Here is a 23,173-nt window from a genome sequence, read left to right as displayed (position 1 = left end):
TGTTCATCTAACATCATATTCTGCTGTACAGCTGTTTTGTTAAAGAATTTACTTATTTTGTTTAAGAAATAAATTACCTAATGAGCAGCAAACAGTTTAATCTATTTCTGCAGGGTGAATAACTCCCAGTGTTTATGCTTTTCTGCTTTTCAAGCACATGTGTGAAAAAAATTAATGTCAAAATAAATGAGGTAATGAAATACATTTTAAAGCTATGCATGGTATTCTCATGGCTATTTAGGTGCAGATGGGTGTTACCTACATAATTTTTGGGGTTTGCTTTTTGTTTTTTGTCTTTCATGAAACTTTGTATTTTGTAACTGTTTGTTGGAATCAGATCATGTTTTTACGGTTCAGACTAGCATTGGATGGAAAGTAGTATCTAATTCCGTCAGTGGGAAGGACTTATTCAAACAATGCAGTCATTTCTCCACCTCTGTGGTACTTCAGAACTCAAAGCCTGACTGAGCCTTTTGCAACCTGACAGTCAAGTCTGATTTCCCTGTGATGCGAAAGTGGCCTAACAGCTAATGTTTCCTATTTTATGGAAATATCTTCCAGATAAAGTATAAACCTCTTAATAATCACACACTTCTTCCCCCTACTATGTCAAATGTAATGAAAATCCTTTCAGTTCTTTGCTGCTTTCCAGATTTTTTTGTTGAATTTCCTTATTTCCTTGACCTTGTGTCCTCTTTTAGTAAGCCTTTATTATGAGAAAAAAAAAATAAAGACAACCAATGGAATTAGATAATTCTAATAGCCTATTTGAGATGCACCTAGCTAGGTCTTTGTTTTCTATTACATTATCACAGGGCATTCACTGCTTATATTCTTCTCACAGGCTTTGCTAAGTATAATGTACTTCATACTATGATTAAAAACCCCACATGTATGATATGAAATTACCTTCTTTGGGAAAAAGATAGCTGTAGACACTGCAGTCATATTAATGACACAGCATAAGATGAGAAAGCTGAGAAAAACAAGAATAATTCACATTCAGTAGGTCCTCTTACAAGGATAGAACAAGTGATGAAGAAAAGGGCTGTTCCTGGCCTGGGCTAGTAAGACTAACATAAGGAGGGGAAAAGCATGTAAGTACATACCTTCTAAATCCATAGGTGATGGAGCTGTGCTCACATTTTGTGCCACCTTGTAACCAGTATTTCTAGCTGGGATGTGACAACATGAGACTGTTCCCAAATTTACTGTAAAGTCTGTCCCTGATAAGGTGATTATTTGAACTGGGTTTGGTTAATTTCTTCTCAGAAGATAAAAGTTGAGAAATGTAAGATTGTGCCCCTTATGTATACCATGTTAAAAAAAAAAAAAAGAAAACCATTTTAGTACAAAAGTGAAAAAATTACTCAATTCCTCTTCGATGATTTTCTGTACATAAGATTATCAGGTAGGCAGTAACACTGACTTGTGCCAGTACTTGGTCATTAAAACCTGGGAAAGGAGTAGCCCTGGGGATGCAGGCAGATCTAGAAATAATTCAAAGCATGCCTTGCTTTAAAATTCTGATTACAGTAAAAGCAAAACGAATTCATATAAAATCAGGGCCATTTCAAAGGTTCTGAAAAAAAGTTGTTTTATTAAAGACTATGATATTCATGTTCATTTGTGTGTGCTACCATGCTTATTCAGACTGATAGGTGTTCTGACAATTAATTGTTTATTATTGGTCATTAATTGATTATTAGTGTTCATGACACCAAGTCTGACAGTTTAAGAAGCTTTTGGAAAATGCTCTTGGCACATGATGTGATCCTTGAGGCTGTTCTGTGCAGAGCCAAGAGTTGGACTTGATTATGCTAAAGAGCCCCTTCCAACTCAGGATATTCTATGATTGTAATTTCATGTGAGAGATGAAGCAGTGCTTTGGATGAAATGTCCTTTCTCTTGATAGCTCTGGCTAGGGATGCCAGCGTGGTATGTCGCTGCCTGCCGTGCCAATGTGAAGAGTGGAGCTATCATGTCTGCTTTGTCTGATACTGAGATTCAAAGAGAAATTGGAATCAGCAATCCTCTTCATCGCCTAAAACTCCGATTAGCAATCCAGGAGATGGTATCGCTGACAAGTCCATCAGCACCTCCAACATCCAGAACAGTGAGTCCTGTTCAGCTAACTTTTTCTTCCCAATTCAACCTACAGGAGTCTGAAGAGAAACTTCTGTAGTACGAAAGTGGCTCTATGATAACACACACTTCACAATCAGTGAAAACTGTCTAATAAAGACTCAGAACTACCTGTTCATCACTTGCTTGATTGTTGATTGCTGATGTTTTTCTTTTATCAGACATTATTTTTTTTAAGTCATTGTTTTGATTATCCTTGATGTTATCTAAATCAGTATCGAGCATCTTATTTGTAATTTTGCCTTTATTTTTGCCTTTTTCCAAATCGCCTATAGCAGCCTAATCAGATTGTGTTTCTCTTCTTTGTTTGTTTGTTCTCTTTATTTCTTTTTTTGGTGGAGGGGAGGCAGGTGTTGGGAGAGGTCACATGTAGGAACACAGCTCTTTTGAGTCTTTTTCCCATTCCCCCTTTTTCCACCCTTTCAAATGTTGTCTAATACAAGTCAGTTGGCTTTAGCTTCTTCATGCTTTTAAGAGAAGCAGTGATTGGAAGTGTGAGGGGAGTGCCTCAAAAGTGGAAGTGGAGCCTATGTATTCCATTAAAAAGGAAGAGAAAGTGGAGGCAGAAAGGAGGGAAGCAAGTAAAAATACACAGAGATACAAGTCTGAAAGGAAAGGGGAATATATCAAAAAGAGCAAGGAAATAGATCAGGGCACAGTAAGAATGAATATGCTGTATATAAAAAGCAGGGAAAATAGGCTAAACGGATGAGGGCAAAAAGAAACAAGATAAAAAATGAGAAGTTTTTAATGCTGATGGTAATGGTGATGCAAGAAGCAATGGAGACTAACAAAAAAGAGGATTGATCAGACGGCAAACATGGCATAGAAGTGGAGGACAAAAGACTACTACGCAAGTAGTGTAGCTCAGATGTCTACTAGAAAGACAATAATAATGACTATGTTAATAATATTTGTATTTTGTAATATTTTTTCTTCTTATGAATTGTAATGATTTTACAAAAGTAAAGTAGTAAAGACTCAATATGATGTTTCAATTACTACACAAAATTATTTTTTATTTTAAAAGCATAAGAGGATATTTCAAAGTAAAAACATTTACACTTATGAAGTGTAAAGAGAGAATACTATGTTAAAGCTAAAAACATTGGGAATACTTTTGCCTTGTTTTTTTAATTCTGCCCAAGTATCAAAGGTGCCCTGCCCTAGAATGTGCATTTCTAAGTCTCCAGTCTTTCTGCTTCCCCTCTTTCTCAGAAAAGGAGTTAATTTATCTCAGGTCTCCAGACAACATAGCACACATCCATGCTCCCTCCCTGACCCTCCTCATTGTCCTAGTAATCATTTGATGAAAAACAATAGGATGAAGATGAATAGTTTTAGAAGTGAATTCTCATGATATTTTGATTTACAGAAACATGGGAGAAGTATTAATTCTTTAGATTACAATATGGGCATGTGACTTGTGCAGAATATTTAGGCTGGAAAATCTTTAGGAGCTGAAGCTTAGCGCACAGAACTGTGAGCTAAAGGTTGCATTTGCCAGTTATTTATGAAATGCAGCTTTAATTATTATTCTTTCCTTTGTGGCAGTGCTCTGCCAGATTTCATCCATCAATTCTAGTTGTAATACTCCATCACATCTGTTCAGAAGCTGCTAATGAAAGATACAAACCAAGTTGTCTAAAGTTGTCTCTAGTTGCAGCTCGGTAGAGGCAAGAACGTGGTTGTGCTGATGGTGATGCGCTGATAACTTACAGTGGTGCTGCCTTTCTTCTTTACCACTGCTTACCTAATGTGGATCCCACCTGCCATCCTGCGGGCCTTGTCTGTAGCCCTCAGGCAATGTTTGGGTGACCCATGAAGAAATGGAAAATCTTGCTGCTCCAGCTAAAACGGTTAGTCATTCCACTTCCACTTAAAATTGTTTTAGTGCTCAAAAGAGGATGGGCCTGATCCTGCTTTAACACAGGTGCCATATCTTCTCTAGAATGCATTCCAAAGCATGCCATTAGAAAGCTGCACGGGGTAAGGAAATTGAATTTAAAGAACAGTTATGTAATCTTTCAGAAAAAGAATTTATAAATGGTATTTCCATCACAAAAATTGCATCGCCCTAAAACCAGTATTGGACTTTTAGAGTATATAATAGTTTCAGTGCCACTGTGAAACCTCATTTGATGACATTAAATTATCACTGTTACAGGTGCAACATTTCCCCTGTAATTTACTCCCTCTTCTTCTAAAGGGTGTTTTGTATTTGCTGACACATAAAGAAATAAGGCTTGAGAGTGGTGCATTAAACAACTTCATGTTTTCATTAATGCTGAGTCTTTCTTGTCCATACTTGGGTATTAATAATCTTTGATTTCAGGTGCATGGAGAGTGTCATTTATTTATTGATTTTTGTCAAACCTCTCCCTTAACACTAAAGTAAGACTGGTTTTTTTTCAATTTAGAATATATTTAACTTTAGGTTTTGGTTGTTAACATTAGATCATAACTTCATAAAAGTGCTTATGAAACATGATGCAATGTTCCAGTGAGATATCTGAAAAAAATGATCTTCAGTTTGGCAAACTTTATAGTCAGCCCCATCCATAAATGGTGGGAGGTTCTGGAGCTAAATTTTGATGCAATAAAGAATTATTTCTTCAAAGTTCATGGTTGTTGTAATATTTAATGTTTTCCCATCAGCAGTAAGGAAGCCAATTCTCATAATTTTATTTTTTTTTAAGCTGAGCTCATTTCCAGCTTTATTATTCTTGGTAAAGACAAATGTTGAAGTGACAAGAAGTAGAGTTGATCCTGTTTAACTGACCAGCTAGAAAATATAATTTTCCCATAAAAAAATGTTATGTAAAAAGCTCCTTTACAATACTTTCTCAAGGAGACATATTTTTATTGTTAATGTTTCAAAATCTAACTAGAAACAAAAAAATACATCCCTAATGGCCAAATTTTTAGGTAAATTTTGTATTTTAATTGTGAAACTGAGAAGAGTGTTTAAATAATGCTGTAAAATTTCACCAAGATATAATGATTTTCTCTCTTGAAAATTCATCTACATATTATGGTTTTGGTCTTATAATTTTCCAGGTAGTTTAGCCCAAGACATTGCCACTGGCCAGAGTTATTTTATTAATGCATTTTATGTGTATATTTTAATTGTAATTAACATGCATATGAAAATCACAACTTTTTATAACTAATTTTTATTGCCTTTTTACCTGCTTTGCTAATTGCTTCCTGCTGATAATACAGAAAGAGTCTGAAGAAGGCAGTTGGGCTCAGGTATGGTCATTCATGTGACTTTTTTAAACTGAAAGTTGATAACAATGTAATTGGGTGCATCAGTATGCATAGTGGAATATAATATTGTGGCAGTATTTCAATGATTTAACTGTGATTTATGTATTTAAGAATTCTTCTCAAAGAATATATTCCCTGAATATTTTTTTAGGTAAAGCAGAAATAGGTACATATGTTGTGAATATTTTTCACAAAAGAAATGACTACATTCCAGAGACATATCCTCTCTCCCATCTAAAACTGCATTAAGAGTTTTAAAGAGTAGGCATTTTCCTCATTTTTCGGAATAGGACAGTTAAATATGCCATGAATTTGAGAGCAAAGCTTTCTAAAAATAATTTTAAAATTTAAATTACTTTTTTTAACAATTGTGTCACACCCAAGTTATCAGTCTACAAATACTATTGTATAAGTTACTTAGAACTACCAGTTAGCTGTGGTTTTAAACTTTTTCTCTCTAATATATACACACTCACACAATCTTGCTATCTTTACTGATGAAATTCCTTTTCTTTTCAAAATCTAACAAGAATGAGATGTAAAGGGAGTATATTTTCCCTCACAGATAATATATCCATCTGGCTTTAATTGTGTTATTCATTTGTTTAGGATATTAAAAACAAAACCAAAGAGATAGTTAGGCTTGACAATGATCCTGAGCATGATCCTATTAAGGAGTGTAAATCTTGCAATTTATTAGTTCTCAATTCTTGTTCTCTGTTTTGTAATACAAAATAATTAACAACAGTGAGATGTAGAAATCTATTTTGCATCTTAATAAGGCAACTCATATAAAAGTAGCTTCATATCCATGGCTTTTTCATATAGTCCCTTCCTCACCCTAGTGAAATTTTAGCTGAACAATGAAGCCTGAGTATTAGTTTCTAGGAGGAATCTGGTTTGCTCCTATTTCAATTAATTGCTTGAGCTCTGCATATGATGGATTTAGGTTTAAATTGTTCACAGCTGAAAATATCTCATTTAAATGTAAGCCTGAGTGCCAGAGAACTGAAATTAACTTTTAGTCTCTAAAGGACTTTAGATATGTAGCCATGAAGTGTCATTAGACTTTATTTATTAAATTCTTCTCCCCACAAACAGAAACAAGCCTCAGTGGATTATCTGGAGCCATGTTTGTATTACCAGTTTACAGTTCAGGGTTTGCCTAGTATAAATATTCTAGAAGGTCAATTGAAAGCAAGTAAGATTATGAAACACACATATTTTCATTGTGTAACAAGTCTGCTTGCATTTAAAACTCAAAATTATGTAAGAAAACAAAATACAACAGGCAAAACAGGCTGTCCATAACAAATACCTCACAGTGGTTCACTCTTCCAGTGTTAAAACAAAGCAAAACCAGAATTACTAATTTCTGTTAGACATAATATTTTAAAACATGATGTTTTTTTTCTTTTAGGCATATTTTGTTTTCAGCCTGTGGTGCAGTCTTGAAAAAAACTCAAGAATTTTTTCCCCCTCTCCATTTTCTTCTCTCTGTAGACCCTGGCTTATGGTGATATGAACCATGAATGGATAGGTAACGAATGGCTCCCCAGCCTGGGTTTACCTCAGTACCGAAGTTATTTTATGGAATGCCTGGTAGATGCAAGGATGTTAGACCACCTGACAAAGAAAGATCTGCGTGTGCATCTAAAAATGGTGGATAGTTTTCATCGGTATGTTGGCATAAAGACTACACCCATCAAAATGCTTATGTGTCTGCTCTAGTGCTCAGTGTTCCACAGAATAAAAAAAACTTTCTGTTGTTTTGGTGTGGAAAAAGATACAGAAAAGAGAGAGCTGACTATCAGAAATCTGAATTGAGAGAGATTTCTTTAGTAATAGCGACCACATTGCAATTATGTCTCTAAAAACCAAGATACTAGTACAGATAAATTTTGTAATGAGCAGGGAACCATTAATATATCAATAGACTCTTGACAATACAGAAACGGTAATAATTTAAGTGGTGTGAAGTATCAGAAAGTGTTAGACTAAGCTTCAAAGCCCTGAGATCTCATAATAATGAAAAGCTATTGTGTGTAGCACATAAAAGCTGTTAACAATACAAGCAATTTGACAGTTGTTGGGTTACCTAGGGATATAGCTAGGAAGCTAAATTGGAAATATGGAAATAAAGGCATTTAAACTTTAGGGAGAAGGAGGTTTATGTGACAAGAAGTGGATTTCTTTTTAATATACTGTCTGATTTGTCACTTTTTAAAAGCCTGATTTGACAAAACATTTCACGGCTCACAAGGGCTGACCTTTTTAGATCTTTTACATCTTTTAAAGCTTTGGGTTTCTTATGCTAAAACAGTTATTAAAACTTACTCATTTTGGTTTTTTCCATTTCATTCCTGAAGTCTGTGGAGTTTTTTACTGGTTTTGCTCTCCCCTGTTCTCAAGATTTCATGCATGGGTACTATGAAACACCTCATGTGAAGTGCAGGAAATACATCCTACATATGTTCCCATCTTCAAAATTATCTTTATTAACTCTGTAAATGTTTCTCTTTAAATAACAGAACAAGCTTGCAATATGGAATCATGTGTTTAAAGAGGTTGAATTATGATAGAAAAGAACTGGAAAAGCGAAGAGAAATGAGTCAGCATGAAATAAAAGGTGATAGTTCCTGGGAATGAATACTGGGAATGTTTCTTCTTTTGAAGACTGACACTGTTAACCCATTGTCATGCCATTTAAGCATGTGCTTTAAGCAAAACTAACTTAAGTCCATCTATCTCCTTAAATTAGGCGGAGTTAAGTACTTTGCTAAATTGGGGCTGCAATTCTGAATGGTGGTTTTACACATACATTTTGCTAAATTGAATTTTGCATATGGATCTTACCTGAAACTCTTTCAGGCTTAGAAACAGAAGGCCAAACAGTGTGCAGTTTAGTGGAATGTGCTGGGGGCAACACTAAAAAACTGGGAGCACTCAGGACCCTAAAACTATCGCCCAGCTTTGAAAACCTTTGCCTTTGATTTTTTATGTCAGAATGTATGAGAAAATGCTGCTTGGAGGGTTGACCATGCAGTTGATTGGTACATAAGAATAGTTCCTAACAAAACTGGCCTTATTAGATTTCGCAGCTGATTCTGAAGATTTTTTTTCTGTGTAAAGCTCTCTAGAGCAGTTGCAGGCTCACTGCATGGTTCTTTTTATATATAACAATTAGGGTGGCTGGGGTTTTTTCAACTATCAGAAATTAATTCTTTGATTCCTTTGAGCTTTTCCAGCTCTAGTGACTAGTTTGCACTTCTAAAGAACAATGCTGATTAGAAGGGCTTAAAAAAACAAAAAAAAAAGTTGAAGGGCTACAGTTGACAGTGTTTATTTGCTCAAGGCACATCATGGCATGCACTAATGCAGAGACTTTGCCTTGGACGTGTAGGCATCAGTGCCAGTCAGCCCAAGTGGGTTTAGCTGGAGACTGACATAGGAAAATTGGGTATTGGTCTCAAATTCTGCTGTGGCTTCAGTGCTGGTTCTTGCTAGGACAAGGGTAATAATCCATAGCCTACTTCACCTTGTTGTGCATCTGTCAGTTATTCATGGTCCCAGGTGGGATTTGGTCTCTGCCTGCCACTGTGTTTCAGCTGATCCAAAAAGTGAGATGCTCTCAGCCAGGCACTGGAGAAATTCTGCTCCCAGAACAGCCATAAGAGCTGGACTTGTAAAGGTTCAGGAATAAGACTCAACACTTAGCAAAGAAAACTCAGTACTGTGTCTTCCACTTACAACTCCAAAGATCAGTATAAGTAACTTTTTTTTATCTTAAGGGCAGGGCAGGATACTTTTTCAGAATAGCCAAATCCTCAAAAATGGTTTCCTAGCTCATTTTGTTGCCTTAGCTTTATAGTTGGTATGGACCTTAGGAACTGCCAGCTTTCTGTACTAAAAATAGTTTGTCTCTAAAATTGTGCACTAATCTTGTACTTTATGGCATGTTAGTATGTGATAGGTGCTGACACAACTCCCAAAATGTTTAATACAAAACTCACAAGTGAAGCCTTGAGGAATGGATTCTCTGGCGTCTTTGCACTGTAAAATCTTGCCTACAAATTGAAAAGGTATATATAGGAAGTGGGAGGAATTGCATTATGGAAATCCCCTCTGGAAGCAGGGATTTCTCCTTTGGAAACATTATTATTACTTGAAGATAATTCATCGCTTAGAGTTTTTGAACAGGACATACTAAAGGACATACTGTATGAATAGCGCTGGCATTCTTCATGTGTGAAATAAAGCACTAAGACACCACAGTGCATGCACAGCTACACACATGCACCTGCAAAATTTGGAAGTTCTCAAGGTATCAGAAGACTGACCTGGTGTAATGTCCTTACAGATGTGCTGGTATGGAGCAATGATCGAGTCATACGCTGGATACAAGCCATTGGCCTCCGAGAATATGCAAATAATATTCTAGAAAGTGGTGTACATGGTTCACTTATAGCACTGGATGAAAACTTTGACTACAGCAGTTTAGCTTTATTATTACAGATTCCAACACAAAACACACAGGTAAATTTGCTTATGCTACTTCTGGTTAATCTGTACCCATTATTACCTTTTATTTATCTTCAACCATTTTAATTGTTTACTTTGGTATCTCTAGGCACGGCAGATCCTTGAGAGAGAATACAACAACCTTTTAGCACTAGGAACTGAAAGACGACTTGAGGAAGTAATTAATTTTATTTTCAGTATTTATAAAATATCATAGTAAAACATTAAAATTCAATTGAATGCATTAAGACAATTTTCACATTGTTAAAGAGAGTCAGTTACAGCTTAAAAAAAATAGGAATATCCATCAGGGTTTTTAAAGTAACCTCAGCTTGGCTACATATTTGTGTCATCTCAGATGCTAAATTTGACACTGCACTCTTACCTTAAGATGAACATTTTCCAAAGAGAAAACATACAGAATAGAGTGGAAGTTTTTCTGGCCAGAGCAGGTGGTGGGGGATGTGTGTGGGTGGGATGCCTGTGAATTCTATTCTTTAGGACACTTACACCTTTTTTAAAAATAAAGAAAAAAAGTAGATTTTTCGGTTTGTTCTTTATTGCTTTCTTTTCTTCAAAGTTAATAGAGTGTGATTTGGGGCACTTAACTGGGAAAAGAAATCTCAAATCCAACTACGGAAATTATTTATCTTAACGTAAGAGTCCAGTGCAAAATGTTTAAGTCTTGGACTTCTGCACATAAGGAGAAATTAAACTTTTAAGGATTTTCTGAAAATGTCAGATGCCTATAAATTCTGTGCATACACATGAGTGTTTAATCCTTTCTTAGTACTTTGTAAGCCTCCTAATGCAGTAACAAATCATTTTCTGTCACTGTGTAAGAAAGTTCTACTTTAGCTGGTACTAAATCCTTGACTATATTGAGCCAAAGATTTAAGAAGTTTTCCACCCCAGCATTTAATATTTCTCAAGCTTTTACTTTTACAAGCATGTCTCAAATCCATTACAGTGACAGGATGCAGTGCAACAGAGCAGGGTAGTTGTTACGGAATACATTTGGCAGCGGTAGAGATAGCACACAGCAGGATAGTTAATCAGAAAGCTTCGTTTTGCTTTATCAAACACAACGCTGTGTCGACAGAGCGATGACAAGAACTTCAGGCGCGGGCCCTCCTGGCGTCGGCAGTTCCCCCCACGCGAGGTGCACGGGATCAGCATGATGCCGGGCGCGTCGGAAACGCTGCCGGCCGGCTTCCGGCTCACCACCACCTCCGGGCAGTCGCGCAAGATGGCGAGCGACGGTACGAGCTTGTTTCTGCACTTCCTCTTGGAAAGCATGGGGCTTGTCCTGGCGTGCCAGATTGACTTTTAACGCATGTCTGTTTCACACCACAACAATTGCGTTCATTGTAACTAGGATGAACTGAGTCTGGGAGAGTTGAATTAGGGAATGGAAAAGCACTGACTTGGCATATTATTGATTTTTTTCAGGTTTGCTTCAGACTGACATTTTCTTCAGACAGTGTTTATTTAAAATACAAAAAAAAACCAAAAAGGCCATCTCACTATCCTATAGCTGTAAAGGAAACAATCAGAAAGACTGGAATTAATTTACTGACTTTCAACTGAGACTGAATGTAATATCTAAGCAAGTTTTCATTCTATTAGTCTCTCTAGCAGGTGGAATGTTTTAGAGAATACAATTAGAAAGGGCTATCACCTTTATTTTCCTATGTTACTTTAAAATGAAATAGCTTAGCCTTGACCACAAAATAACTGAAGTTTCTAACAGTCACCAGTAGATGCGTAGTTAGCAAATGCCAACGACTCCTAGCTTCCATGGCATTTCCATAGCCCACATTTATAAGAACCTTATAAACATTAATGGATTTCATCTTCTAGTCATGGTATGATGTAGAAGATGATATTCCCATTTTACAGATGTGGAACTAAGGCGAAAGGCAGATTTAGTGATTTACTTGAGGTCATCCAGACAGTTAATTCTTGAGTGGGTATACTGAACTGAGTAGACTTAAAGGGAAGTAATTTTGAAGACCTCTATCTTCATCCAGGATTTGGCTTCCTATCTCCCAGTAATAAGAATGCAGTAGCCTGATAGGTAAGAGCATTTAAGCTCTTATACAGCATTTTAAACAGCATGATAGGTAAGAGCATTAGGACTTACAACAAAATAAAGGCAAAAATGAGTTTTAAACTGTATTCACTTTAGACAGATTGCAACAGTACACCAGCTGTGAAGAAGTGCTGAGTTTTGAACTAGACCATGCCCAAATCACATTAGAGAAAGCCGCAGAGCAATTTAACAGCCACCTCCTAGTGGTAAACAGACTGATATATTTTACTGGTGATTCTAAAGAGGCTCTGGTTTGTTTCCTTCTTTTTTCCTTCCCAATTTGCAGTTGCTTCATCACGACTGCAGAGGTTAGACAGCTCAACAGTTCGCACATACTCATGCTGACAAGGCCTAGCAAAGAAGCCAGCACTGAATTGTTGTGAGTATTCTGTAGGGGCCATCATGAATGCTCTTTATAACTGTGCACTACACCCCACATTAGCCAAGCATGAACCAGCATGGAGCAGGGACATGACTAAGGACTCGCTAGGGTGGTCATTTGGTCACGACAACAGCCTTAAGCTCAGTCCAGAAGATGCTACCAACCAGATTTTAGGGAGAAGGCACAGGGAATGAACTTACTTTATGAAAACTTGAAAGAGTTCTACTAGGAGCTGGAATGGGGGCAACACTAGTAAAGCAGAAGAGATTTACTTTTTTTTTTTTTTTTTTAATTAAATCTACGGCTCAGTTTAGAACATCGGGTAGCTGCATAGACTAACCCATACAGAAAATTATGAAAATTTATCTATTACCGAGATTCCTGCACTTCTCAAATAATTCAGAATTGACAAAGAAAGGATGCAACTTTGGATCAAATTTAGTAGTGGAATTCATGTTACATTTTTCACCATATTATCTTTTGAGTATGGTTATGAATATCAGAGTCACTTTTCCAGAGTTCTGTGGATATACAGTTTTCTATTTTATTCCAGATTTCGGAAAAAATACACACATGATGAGGAGTTACATCAGTATGGTACCATTTCATGATAGTATTTTCTCAGTAAAACAACTTCCATGTAGTTACTTGGGGAATTGCAAGGCAACTGGCAAAAAAATATTTGAATATCACCAAAACCTCATCAGGCATCAAAAAAATGCTTCAATAGCTGTTGGATGTTGTAGGCAAGACATGCATGCTATTGTATCAGTAAGTCAGTGACAGGACTCACAGGGTTCAGTGGCGACAGAAGTAGAAGGCAGAGATACAAACCTTTTCTACTCTGTACTTCAGAATCGCAGTTTTGGAAGCAATAAAGATTACCAAGAAGTTCAAACACCAAACTATCTCTTAGGCCAACAGTAATGGGTTGGGCACTTGAGGTGAGGCTTGAAGAGTGTGCAACAAAGGCAGAAATGGAAAACTGATATGCTAACAAAAAATAAGATTTTCCAAACCATTTATTCCCACTATATTAAAAATTATCTAAAAAGTAGCAAAGCACCAACAAAAGTAAAGTAGCAGACTTCTCTAGCACTATATATGTATGGAAGATATGTATTTTGAGCAAAAATGTGTGTATATAAAGTTATACAAGCTATACAAATTAACTCCTATTTCTACTGGAGTATTAGTAGTGTTTCAACTATCAGTAGTATGTATTACATCAGTATTTGGTGTTTGTCCACTGTTCTACCAATTACATCCTAATCTTAAATGCTTGAGTGGTCTATAAGGATTTCAAAAAGGTATCTACATTGTAAAGATTAATATATGAGGTTAACTGACAATATACTACTATTTCTCTTTTCACTTTCCATTTACTCATTTTACAGAAGGAACAAGATGATGTGAACTAGAACATTAGTATATGCACTTACTGTAAGGGCAACTTCAAAATGCCATGCAGGTAATAAACCAAAAAGCAAGTTAAAGTAATTTTGGATTCAGGTACATTATATTGAAAATCAAAACGTCCCACCCCTCCTCCTCCCCCCAAAAAACAGACATACAGGGAAAATATTTCCCTCACTATTATAGCAAACTTGAAAATTTAAACAAATTGCCTGCAACTCAAGAATCAATGCATAACCAGAAGCTGCCCATAGAAGGGATATCAGATTGAAGGGCAACAGAGGACTTTTCAGAATTTTGTCAGCACAGCTCATGACTAACAGTTTCTTATGGAAGGAGCTGATTGATACTTGGGCAAAAGGGAAGATTTTTCATTACAGCATGCCTCCTGAAATTTTCCAGACTCAGACTAAGACCTTCCTCTTAGACTAAGACCCAGGCTTTTGTAACACCTTGCCTAGACTATGTCAGCAGCTGTGATACTCTGGTGAAGTATTTGCATGCACAGAAGCGGGAACCAAGCAGCAGAGGAGAGGGATAGCTAGACAAGCTACCACACAATAGCGAGATAAGGGAGTTTTTCATATAGTAAAGGAAAACATGCCTAGGAAGAGCAGGCCTAAAAGAAACCAGCAAACAGACTGCACATGAAACAAATGCAGATGGCCTGTGATTACAGCAGGCTGCAGATTCTTGTATTCTACTACTCTTACGAGAGTAAGAGACATTCTCTTATACAGACTGTCAAAGGCTTGTCAAAACAGTTTATGTCAGCATCAGTTTGGTATGACTTTCCAGTGTCTTTATAGTGTATTTTCATAGCAGCTGTATCCTGTTCATAAGCTTTCAAACTGCATCAGGTGTGGTTTTTTTTAATATTTGTTGAAACCACAGTGAGCTGCTGGAAACTATGTGCAGACATTCTCAGAACAGTTATATGAGCGTACTCTACACAGGCTTGTTTTAGCGCACTTGGTATCTGAAATTTAAGAACAATTAAGGCTGCAGAAATTTAAGAACAATTAAGGCCATTTAATGTTGCAAAGAAATGTACTACAGAGCACACAGGACCCATCAAGCTTTCTTCTGTGGTTGCTAGATGTTGTGGCCCAGCTGAGCAGCTGCAATGCCCTTACCCAGGCAGTGGATTTGGCACTCACATTATCCAAGCTTTCCCAACACTTTTAACTTCTAAAACACTTGTCATTGCCAAGTCAGAAGGGTCATTCAGGACAGATTTCTTGCCACAGGCTGGAGCAATAGAACATATTACTTTAACTTTTATTCCAATAAAATACTAAAGGAGATTTGGCAAAATCAGCTATGTACTTTACCAATGAAGGGTTCAAAAAAGGATTTGTAAAGAGAAATGGAGAAGCAGTGTTCCAAAAAAGATGTGAATGATAGTTGGAAGCAGTTAGTCCATAGCAAAGAAACCATCAGGGTGAGAAAGGTAAATGCTGTCAAGCTGCAGTGAACTAGAAGAACCACAAAGCATATCAGCAATGTCTGTACACTGAAAATGTGTTCTACCTTGTGCCAAACAAAGGTCTGCAGGTGCAGGAAACAAAGCCCAGTGTTGCACCAAAACAGCAGGAAAACGACTGTAAAATGAACATAAGCAGTAGTCTGTGTTGACTAAGGAAAATTAGTAAAAGATTAAAATTAATTATTAGCAATTTTATGTTGCAGATCTAAAATTAAACAACTGCATGCCTCCCACTAAATACTCAATACTAAAAATCCATGTTTTAGTAACTTAGTTTCTAAACTACTTACTTACTTACCTATTTTCTGTTGTCTGTTTCATTTTAGATTGAATTAGAATCATAGAATCTTGCTAATTAATGGTTTGTTTTTTTTTTTTTCTTAGATGTCATCTCTTTCTTCTATTTTACCTGAAGTGCACTACCACTACTTAGGAAAGAGCATGAAGACTCTCTGCAAGAACAGGTTAATAGGGAAGAGAACACATATAATGTTTATCATAAAAACAGATATGATGTTCCTTTCATGTATTGTTTAGTTTAAAACATGAATAAAAAATACCTAAATTACTAATAAAAAAACAAAACAATCTCCCCCTTTTCTCTCAGCATCTCTGTCATCAAATATTTGACAGTAGTGCACATCCAAAGCTTTTATCAAATGAAGCCACTTATCTTTACATTGTTACATCTGTTTTATTGTAAAATACTAGACATTTACGTATTTACTGTGTATGTATTTCTTTTAAAAGTGTAAGTCTTATGTAAATGGATATAAATATGATTTTTTAAAAAATGAAATCTATGGTACATGGGGTCTCAGTGCAAACATTTGACAATACAGTGTTAATAAATACTGTTTGTATCTTTCCATTCCACCATTTTTACAGTTTTGGGATTGTAACAGTCAATATGTTTAGCAGAGTTAGAAGCTTCAACATGTTCCTACTGAGAAAAATCTGTCAATATTTAAAGCTGAACACCTGCCTCTGATGATGTACAATAGAATGACATAACCTGGAACTGAAGCCAAAATGGACCTTTAAAGACAAAATGGAAATGTTAGATACCTACAGAGAAGCACCATGATGGCTCATCTCTTAAAAACACACAAAAAAACCTAGAAGGACTGTTTATAAAAAACTAAAAAGCAATTTAATATAACATGATTTGTACAAAAAACCCAAAAACTTTCTTCTATGTTACCTGTGGACCAAGAAGAATCTTGCTTTACCAAGAGCCACCTTTTTGTTCCAGGATCTTCAAACACCAGCCAGCATTGGAAAAGTAAATCTAATATTTGCATAGAATCAGATTCTTGTTTCCAGATATATTCAGCAAAGAAAAAGAAGGAAAAGATAAGCCAACCCCCACCATTTCTTCATTGTAACAGGGCCTTAGATAGGCTCCTGTCTAACGTTCTGCTTTTAGCCAAGATGGCCTTGCTGAGACTTCACAAAAGTCAGTTTTATCAGAGGAAATAACTGAAAGACAGAGTGATTAATATATAGTGTATAAAAGTTTAGAAGAGCAACTATTACCTGCTGTGGCTTTATTTGGTGGTGTTATTGTTGTTTATTCTTTGTTTAAATGGGAAGTTTCAAAGTAAGACCTACTTAATAGTCATTTACCTATTTGCTATTTTTCTGCTGCTTGATCTTAGCTCAAGACCTGTCTTTAGTTATTTCTTTTAGCAGTTTGATCTGCAATGTTTGCACGTACATAAACATTTGTTTTGTCTATTTTTATTTGGCAAACTTCGGTCAATCAGATGGTGAAAGATTTTTCTCCCCTTATGTCAATAAAAAAGATAATTCAGTGCTATTTGTGTTCATTAGTCTATTAAATTTGGTACATAGCAGCATTAAGTTTGGAAACCAGATGCTTCTCACAACTAAGCATAAGAACATTTTGGCACTAACAGGGATGAGTTACAATGGAGTTACTGGTGAGAATCTGCCACGAGAGGGAGCACAGATCTTGCTGGTGGGTGCAAAGTACTGGCAGGGGTATAGCACACAACTGGAGAAAGTCAGGGCTCCTGTACACACAGTTCCTTGGACTTGACCAACATTCTTCTCCTCCCTCAGCCTCCTTTTGGATTATTTTAGGGCAGAATATCACAAAGTGAAGCAATGCAAACACTGTCACTGCCACTGCCACTGTCAGTGGCAGCTATATCATGTGAATACACACTTCCTCATAAACAGCAGCTCGTTTTATGGAATTCCTTTTGCAGCCAACACTAAAACTTAGGGGGAAAAGGGGAATGAAGTGTGTTGGGGAAAAGAATGAACCAGATTTTATGACCAGTGAAGTTGGCCTGCCCCAGGAGTACAGCCACACACGAATTATATATTTCACAGCGGAAGCTAACAGACTAGAAGAATTTAAAATAGTATTATTGTGACTTCAGATTTGATTTAAGGATAACATATCAAGTCTCCCAATTCATCCCTGTCTCCCTCACACAAGCTGAAGCTCTACCATCTACAGCTAGAAACAGCAGTTATACTAGATGTTGCCTACTTGGCTCCAACCCTTTCAGTACACTGAGAATAACTACTACATGTGCCTCTTCCAGCCAAAATTCAGCAACTCAATGACCATTCAAATCTACCCACTTGCTGCTTTTCTCTAAAAATAAAATTAAGAAAATTACTGCTGTCCTACCACCTGTTAAATGGGCTTGTTCTTCTTGATGGTGTACCTAGGTTGCTGGGCACCAGCAGAGCCATGTACAAGGATAACAACTCCTCTTTCCTTTCTTGAGCTTGGCTAAGACAAAGCATTCTGCAATTGTAGTTCCTCAGCAAAAGGCTCTTTTGGAAAACAAAAGCAATGACCATTCAACAATGATTTCCCCATACTGTACTGCTGCAATAAGACGCCTTTCGTTGTCTAGTTTTTCTGAATGTTGACGCATGAGACTTTAGACATTTCTAGAATCCTCCACATTACCATCATGGCAGCATAGTGAGCATACCTGAAATGTTCCCCCCTCTTTTAAAATACAAGTCTTGATCGGAAATAACTTCTACCAAAATAGAGAGAAAGAAAAAACAAAGATAATTGTTTCTTGCTATTATTAATGTAAGCATGTAGCCCTTCAGAAAGGTAAGTGCATGCCTAAATACCTATCACTAATGCTGTTGGGGGTTTCATGGGTTTTTTTACCTCCTTAAAAGAAGAGACCCCAACTAGAAAGCATTTTACTTTTCCTTACAAATGGAGAAACTGGTGTAGGAGCATGAGCTACCATTGGAAAAATTATGCAAGGTCTAGGAAATTAATTCTCTTCTCCTACAAGCATTGCAGTATCTCCTCTAGAGAATTTTTGCTCTCACTAATTAGTTCCCCTCCCCTGCTCTTGCAATTACATGATGGCTGCAATCCAGGTAAGGATAGCAAACATACACAATGTCTCACCTTCAATTGTAAAAGCAGTGGCCACACAGCTTGTGAATGTGCCACAGTTTCTTTGTGATAAGACCCTCATAGTGTCTCACTCATTTAAAAAAACCCCACACCACTGACAACTCCCTATTCTTGCTCTGTAACAGTGTAGCACAGATTGCTAAATTGTAGCATTTTGAAAAGCAAAAAGTCTCTGCAAGTCAGTCCTGCTTCTGGGATGGACCTACTGTTAAAGCTTTTGTACTTTAGTAGTTCATCCAGAAGAAAATAATATCTTAAACTAACTGCCACTTTTATAAGAAGTACTTCACAAAAGTTTAAGGACATCGCTGATGAGCAAAATTATTCCCATTTTATTCAGTTCTTATGTAAGTGACAGAGCTCACCAACTCCACAGAAGTGTCACAAGCACAAGGCACCACCAGGGTATGGTTCATGTTAAGTGGAACATATCACTTTTTAGCTTCTACATCAATTTGTTGGTTTATTTCATCATTTCACAGGGATAGCATCCTTACCTCTATCCACCACCACATAACAGTATTTCTGGACCCTTTTGGGGATCTTTCTTATATAACAATATCATCTGAATTTGCCTGTTACTTACTGTCTCTTTCTCTGGTAAGCACTCTGAGTCTAAGCAACTTCTCTGCTTTTATACTTTTTCGGGGCATCTACTTTTAAATGGACTTTTACATTTATTGTTCAATTGAATACCTGCAGTTTGAGAAGTAATGTACGTAAAAAGTGTATTGTCCATCCCCTGGCTTGCTGAGAACCCTGTACATGTCTGGAATGGCCTATAAAGTCCAGAATGGGCTGCTTAGTATCCATATTTGCTAAATTTCTTGGTTATATGTCTCTCAGCCTAAAATGTTTACGTATGTCTGCAAAAGCCATAAAGCCAAACATTCTGGTTGTCCTTGTCATAAGGGATACAAACCACAAAAAAATTACCAGAAAATGCAAAGGATAAATGCCTGCCTTTATTTAATATACATGGGGTTTTCTGAATATTATGGTGGACAAATCAAGATTTTTACAGATTTGAAAGCCAGGAATTATCGTTTTACAAAAAAGACTATTCAGAAAGTTATTGAGTAAAAAAATTATAGAAATCTAATTTATGGCAGAAAGACCTTGGGAAAAAAAATAAAATGGAACCAAGAGAAATTATCTGAAAATTTTTAATTTTAGAAAAAATCAAAAAGACAAGAACTACAATTTAAAAATAATAACAATTTATGCCTGCATCAATTTTCACAATCAAATTCCTTTTTTGCTGTCCTCTGTTCATGGTTTACTTTTGTAAGATGCTTTAGCCAAAGAAAAGTTACTGGTCACATTGTAAAATAACAGATTGAAATGTAAGGTTACAAAACACCATATAAGATGGATAATACAATGATTCCTTTCTATTTGCAATTCTTAGCTATCTTAATAACCAGCATATACTGACAGCAGGCAGAGACTTCACTATGTGTCAGTGGCTGTGGCAAGATGGCAAAGAACACAGTAATGTTTCCGCAGTAAAAACATTCAGTCCCAAATCATTACTTGCTTTTAAAATGTGGTACTCTTAAAAAAAAAAAAAAGCTTCTTTGTATACTTGAATAACTGAAATGCTCATTATTATATATTATCCCATTTAGTTTTTCTTTAGCAATTCTTCAATGTGTTCAAACACACTAGCATCTTCAATGGTTGGTGTTATCTGAAAAGTAAGAATACAGTAGCATGTGATAGTAGATAAGAATTTCATTCACAGATTCTTTCTAAATTTATACTTCAAAAGCACTCAAGAAAAAAGTATCTGTACAGCTCTGAAACATGAAAATCTTTTGGATAATCTGCAACAGAAATAAAATATAAAGTACTACCTGAAGTCATGGATCTGTTGCAGACCAGTCAAGAAAATCAAAACCACCATTTTGTGCCTTTGGATGTGCATGTGTGCCTAATTCATCGAAGCAAAGATCTCTAACTTACCTTGTATGGCTTTCCACTTACAAGTGCAGAAAGAGCAGAACGCGGGATCTTGCCAGAGCGTGTTTTTGGTAGCTGTGTCACAAACATCCCCTTCTGGAAAGCTGCTACTGGACCAATATTGGTCCGAACTCGCTCAACAATCTCTTTCAAAATCTTACTCTCTTGTGTCTTTACACCTAGTAAAGAAGGTAATATCCTTTATCTTTTCTGAGTCTTTTGTATGTTAGTGACATCAGTTATAAGTGAGTTCTTACCTTGTTTCAGTACACACAGTGCAAATGGAACATGTCCTTTTACAGGATCCTCCTGGCCCACAACAGCACAATCTGCCACAGCAGGATGGAAGAGAATACACTGACGGATGGAAAAGAAAACAAAACTGAACTAATAATAATAGACAACATTTCAGTGAAAAAAAAAATTGTATGGTATGGGGTATGGTGTATGGTATGGGATATGGTATGGTATGGTGGGGTATGGGGTATGGGTATGGTATGGTGTATGGTATGGTGTATGGTATGGTGTATGGTATGGTGTATGGTATGGTATGGTATGGTATGGTATGGTATGGTATGGTATGGTATGGTATGGTATGGTATGGTATGGTATGGTATGGTATGGTATGAACAAAAAAACAGACTTTTTCTTACATTTTGACAACAAAAGGTCAGTACACCACCTTAGGACTCCAATTACATGTGTTGAAGATGTACATGTGTATACATTTTAATATATACTCACTCATGCTTTTCAAACAAACAGAAGAAATAAAAACTTTAGCAGCACAAAATAGAGATATTGAACAAACCACAGGTAATTTCCTTAAAGCTTTGTGAGAGTATCACATCTTTAGTTTTGTTAGTGAGATCTCTGCTGGAACAAATAACATTTGTCTAACATTATGAGTAACGTGGTACTTAAATGCAGGGAGTAAGGACCAAAATTACAGAAGCACTCCTAAAACAGACTTATAAAGTCCATTAGTTCATTTTCTCTGACTTTTCTTTTTCATTCTTTGTTGCTGTAAAAGCATAGTTTCAACCAAGGCCAAACACATGTCCAGCCTTAGCTTGCAGCCAGCCTAGCTTAGCTCACTCTCTTGAAAACATTAGGTCTCAGCTTCCTGAAATTAGAAAGGGAATTAAACCAGCACTTCCTTCCTAACAACTACATGTTTACATTGATAAAATATATCAAACTCTTTTTTAGGTAAAAAAAAATGTAAGCTTCCAATTAGTCAGCTGAGGTACTCATTCCAGGAAAACAGTCACCAAGATGTCTCAGTGCATACCAAGATGCATGTCACCAAGTCTGGGACAAAGCTGGCCTTAAGATGTTGTGAATCCTCTTCCAAAGCAACTGGCTCTTTTTAGTCTACCCTCTCACCTTGGAGTATTTTGCTGTCAATAGTGCTTTTAGCACTTTTCAGTCCTCTGGACTCAACCACAAGGAGGACCTAACCTGACCCTACCCAAAAACCACATAATATGATTGTACTTGTTAATTTATCTGTACATACAAGGACTATGTGTTTGCTAATAACTGAATTTCACATACTGTGCTGCCAAAATCAAAGGGTTTAGGAATAAAGATACTTCTTGGTTGTTTTTATTATGTAGGAATACCACACTTGTCTTGGCTACTCATACAATGATGTGAGAATGTGAAAGGCAGGAAAAGTACAGAGAAGACAAAAAAAAACTAAAAGAATGGAAAGCTGAAACACTGTTGTTCCAATTAAAAAGGGAGGTTCTTGTATGACCTGTTTATGAAACTGATGGGGAAAGGAACAATTCAAAGGGTCTGTGATAACCCATCTTCAAAACAGATTTCACCATTCTTAGGCTTTATAGTCAAAACAGGAAAGAGAAACTGACTTCATGTGTCATACAATACACATCAAGTAGCTTTTAGCAAAATAAATCTGCTCAGTGTGTTTCTAGCACACTTTGTCAGAAGCTATACTCATTTCACAAACTATGATCCTAGAAATGTCCCATGCCAGAAAAAAGACAAATGGAAACACTGACCTGACAGTAGATGCATGCTCTATCCAAGTACAGAAGCATGACCATTTATTCACAGCTTTTGAAACAGGATTATTTTTCACAGGAATTAGATATGATGTGCACAAACTAAATATAGAAGAGTGCACTGAGATTATACCAGAATTAGAAGGGAAGAAGAGCCTGCTCCAAAAAGTTTAATATACACAAATTCATATGAATTCAGGTGCAGCCTACTTGGTCCAAAAGTCATTGTATCCACACTGACAAATCAAACAGGAATTAATCTTATACAAGTCCAAATCCCTACAGGCTTTCATTGCATCACACAGATTTAATGCACTTTGGTCACTTACAGGCCAGAGCCTCAACAATGCATTCAATTTCCTGCTATGAATATCTATTTTTTCCTGCTCTAACTTCTTGACCATGGCCACAGAAA

At 36.5% G+C, this 23,173-nt stretch overlaps 2 protein-coding genes across 13 annotated transcripts in view; one reads left to right on the top strand and one right to left on the bottom strand.

The window, feature by feature from the left end:
• The window catches only part of PPFIA2 (PPFI scaffold protein A2), a 286,279-nt gene extending 269,136 nt beyond the window's left edge, over positions 1-17,143 (top strand). For 10 of the 11 annotated variants that reach the window (XM_085570346.1, XM_085570345.1, XM_021528045.3 and 7 more), the window contains 10 exons: positions 1,916-2,116; positions 3,942-4,004; positions 5,371-5,400; positions 6,922-7,097; positions 7,950-8,047; positions 9,779-9,954; positions 10,049-10,117; positions 11,042-11,201; positions 12,321-12,413; positions 15,706-17,143. In XM_085570346.1, the coding sequence (XP_085426472.1) occupies positions 1,916-2,116; positions 3,942-4,004; positions 5,371-5,400; positions 6,922-7,097; positions 7,950-8,047; positions 9,779-9,954; positions 10,049-10,117; positions 11,042-11,201; positions 12,321-12,379 (1,032 nt within the window). In that variant the 3' untranslated portion in view covers positions 12,380-12,413; positions 15,706-17,143. The remainder of the gene's footprint in view (positions 1-1,915; positions 2,117-3,941; positions 4,005-5,370; positions 5,401-6,921; positions 7,098-7,949; positions 8,048-9,778; positions 9,955-10,048; positions 10,118-11,041; positions 11,202-12,320; positions 12,414-15,705) is intronic. The other variant, XM_085570344.1, reaches the window with a different exon arrangement.
• Positions 17,144-19,700: 2,557 nt separating this feature from the next.
• ACSS3 (acyl-CoA synthetase short chain family member 3) overlaps positions 19,701-23,173 on the bottom strand; it is a 67,830-nt gene continuing 64,357 nt past the window's right edge. For both annotated transcript variants that reach the window (XM_085570351.1, XM_077783546.2), the window contains 3 exons: positions 20,980-21,079; positions 20,726-20,901; positions 19,701-20,450 (listed from right to left, as the gene is read on the bottom strand). In XM_085570351.1, the coding sequence (XP_085426477.1) occupies positions 20,385-20,450; positions 20,726-20,901; positions 20,980-21,079 (342 nt within the window). In that variant the 3' untranslated portion in view covers positions 19,701-20,384. The remainder of the gene's footprint in view (positions 20,451-20,725; positions 20,902-20,979; positions 21,080-23,173) is intronic.

The sequence above is a fragment of the Lonchura striata genome, chromosome 1A (genome assembly GCF_050655825.1).
Source record: "Lonchura striata isolate lonStrDom1 chromosome 1A, ASM5065582v1, whole genome shotgun sequence".
In the NCBI taxonomy this organism is placed as follows: domain Eukaryota; kingdom Metazoa; phylum Chordata; class Aves; order Passeriformes; family Estrildidae; genus Lonchura; species Lonchura striata.
This window is presented reverse-complemented; position numbering and strand designations above follow the sequence as displayed.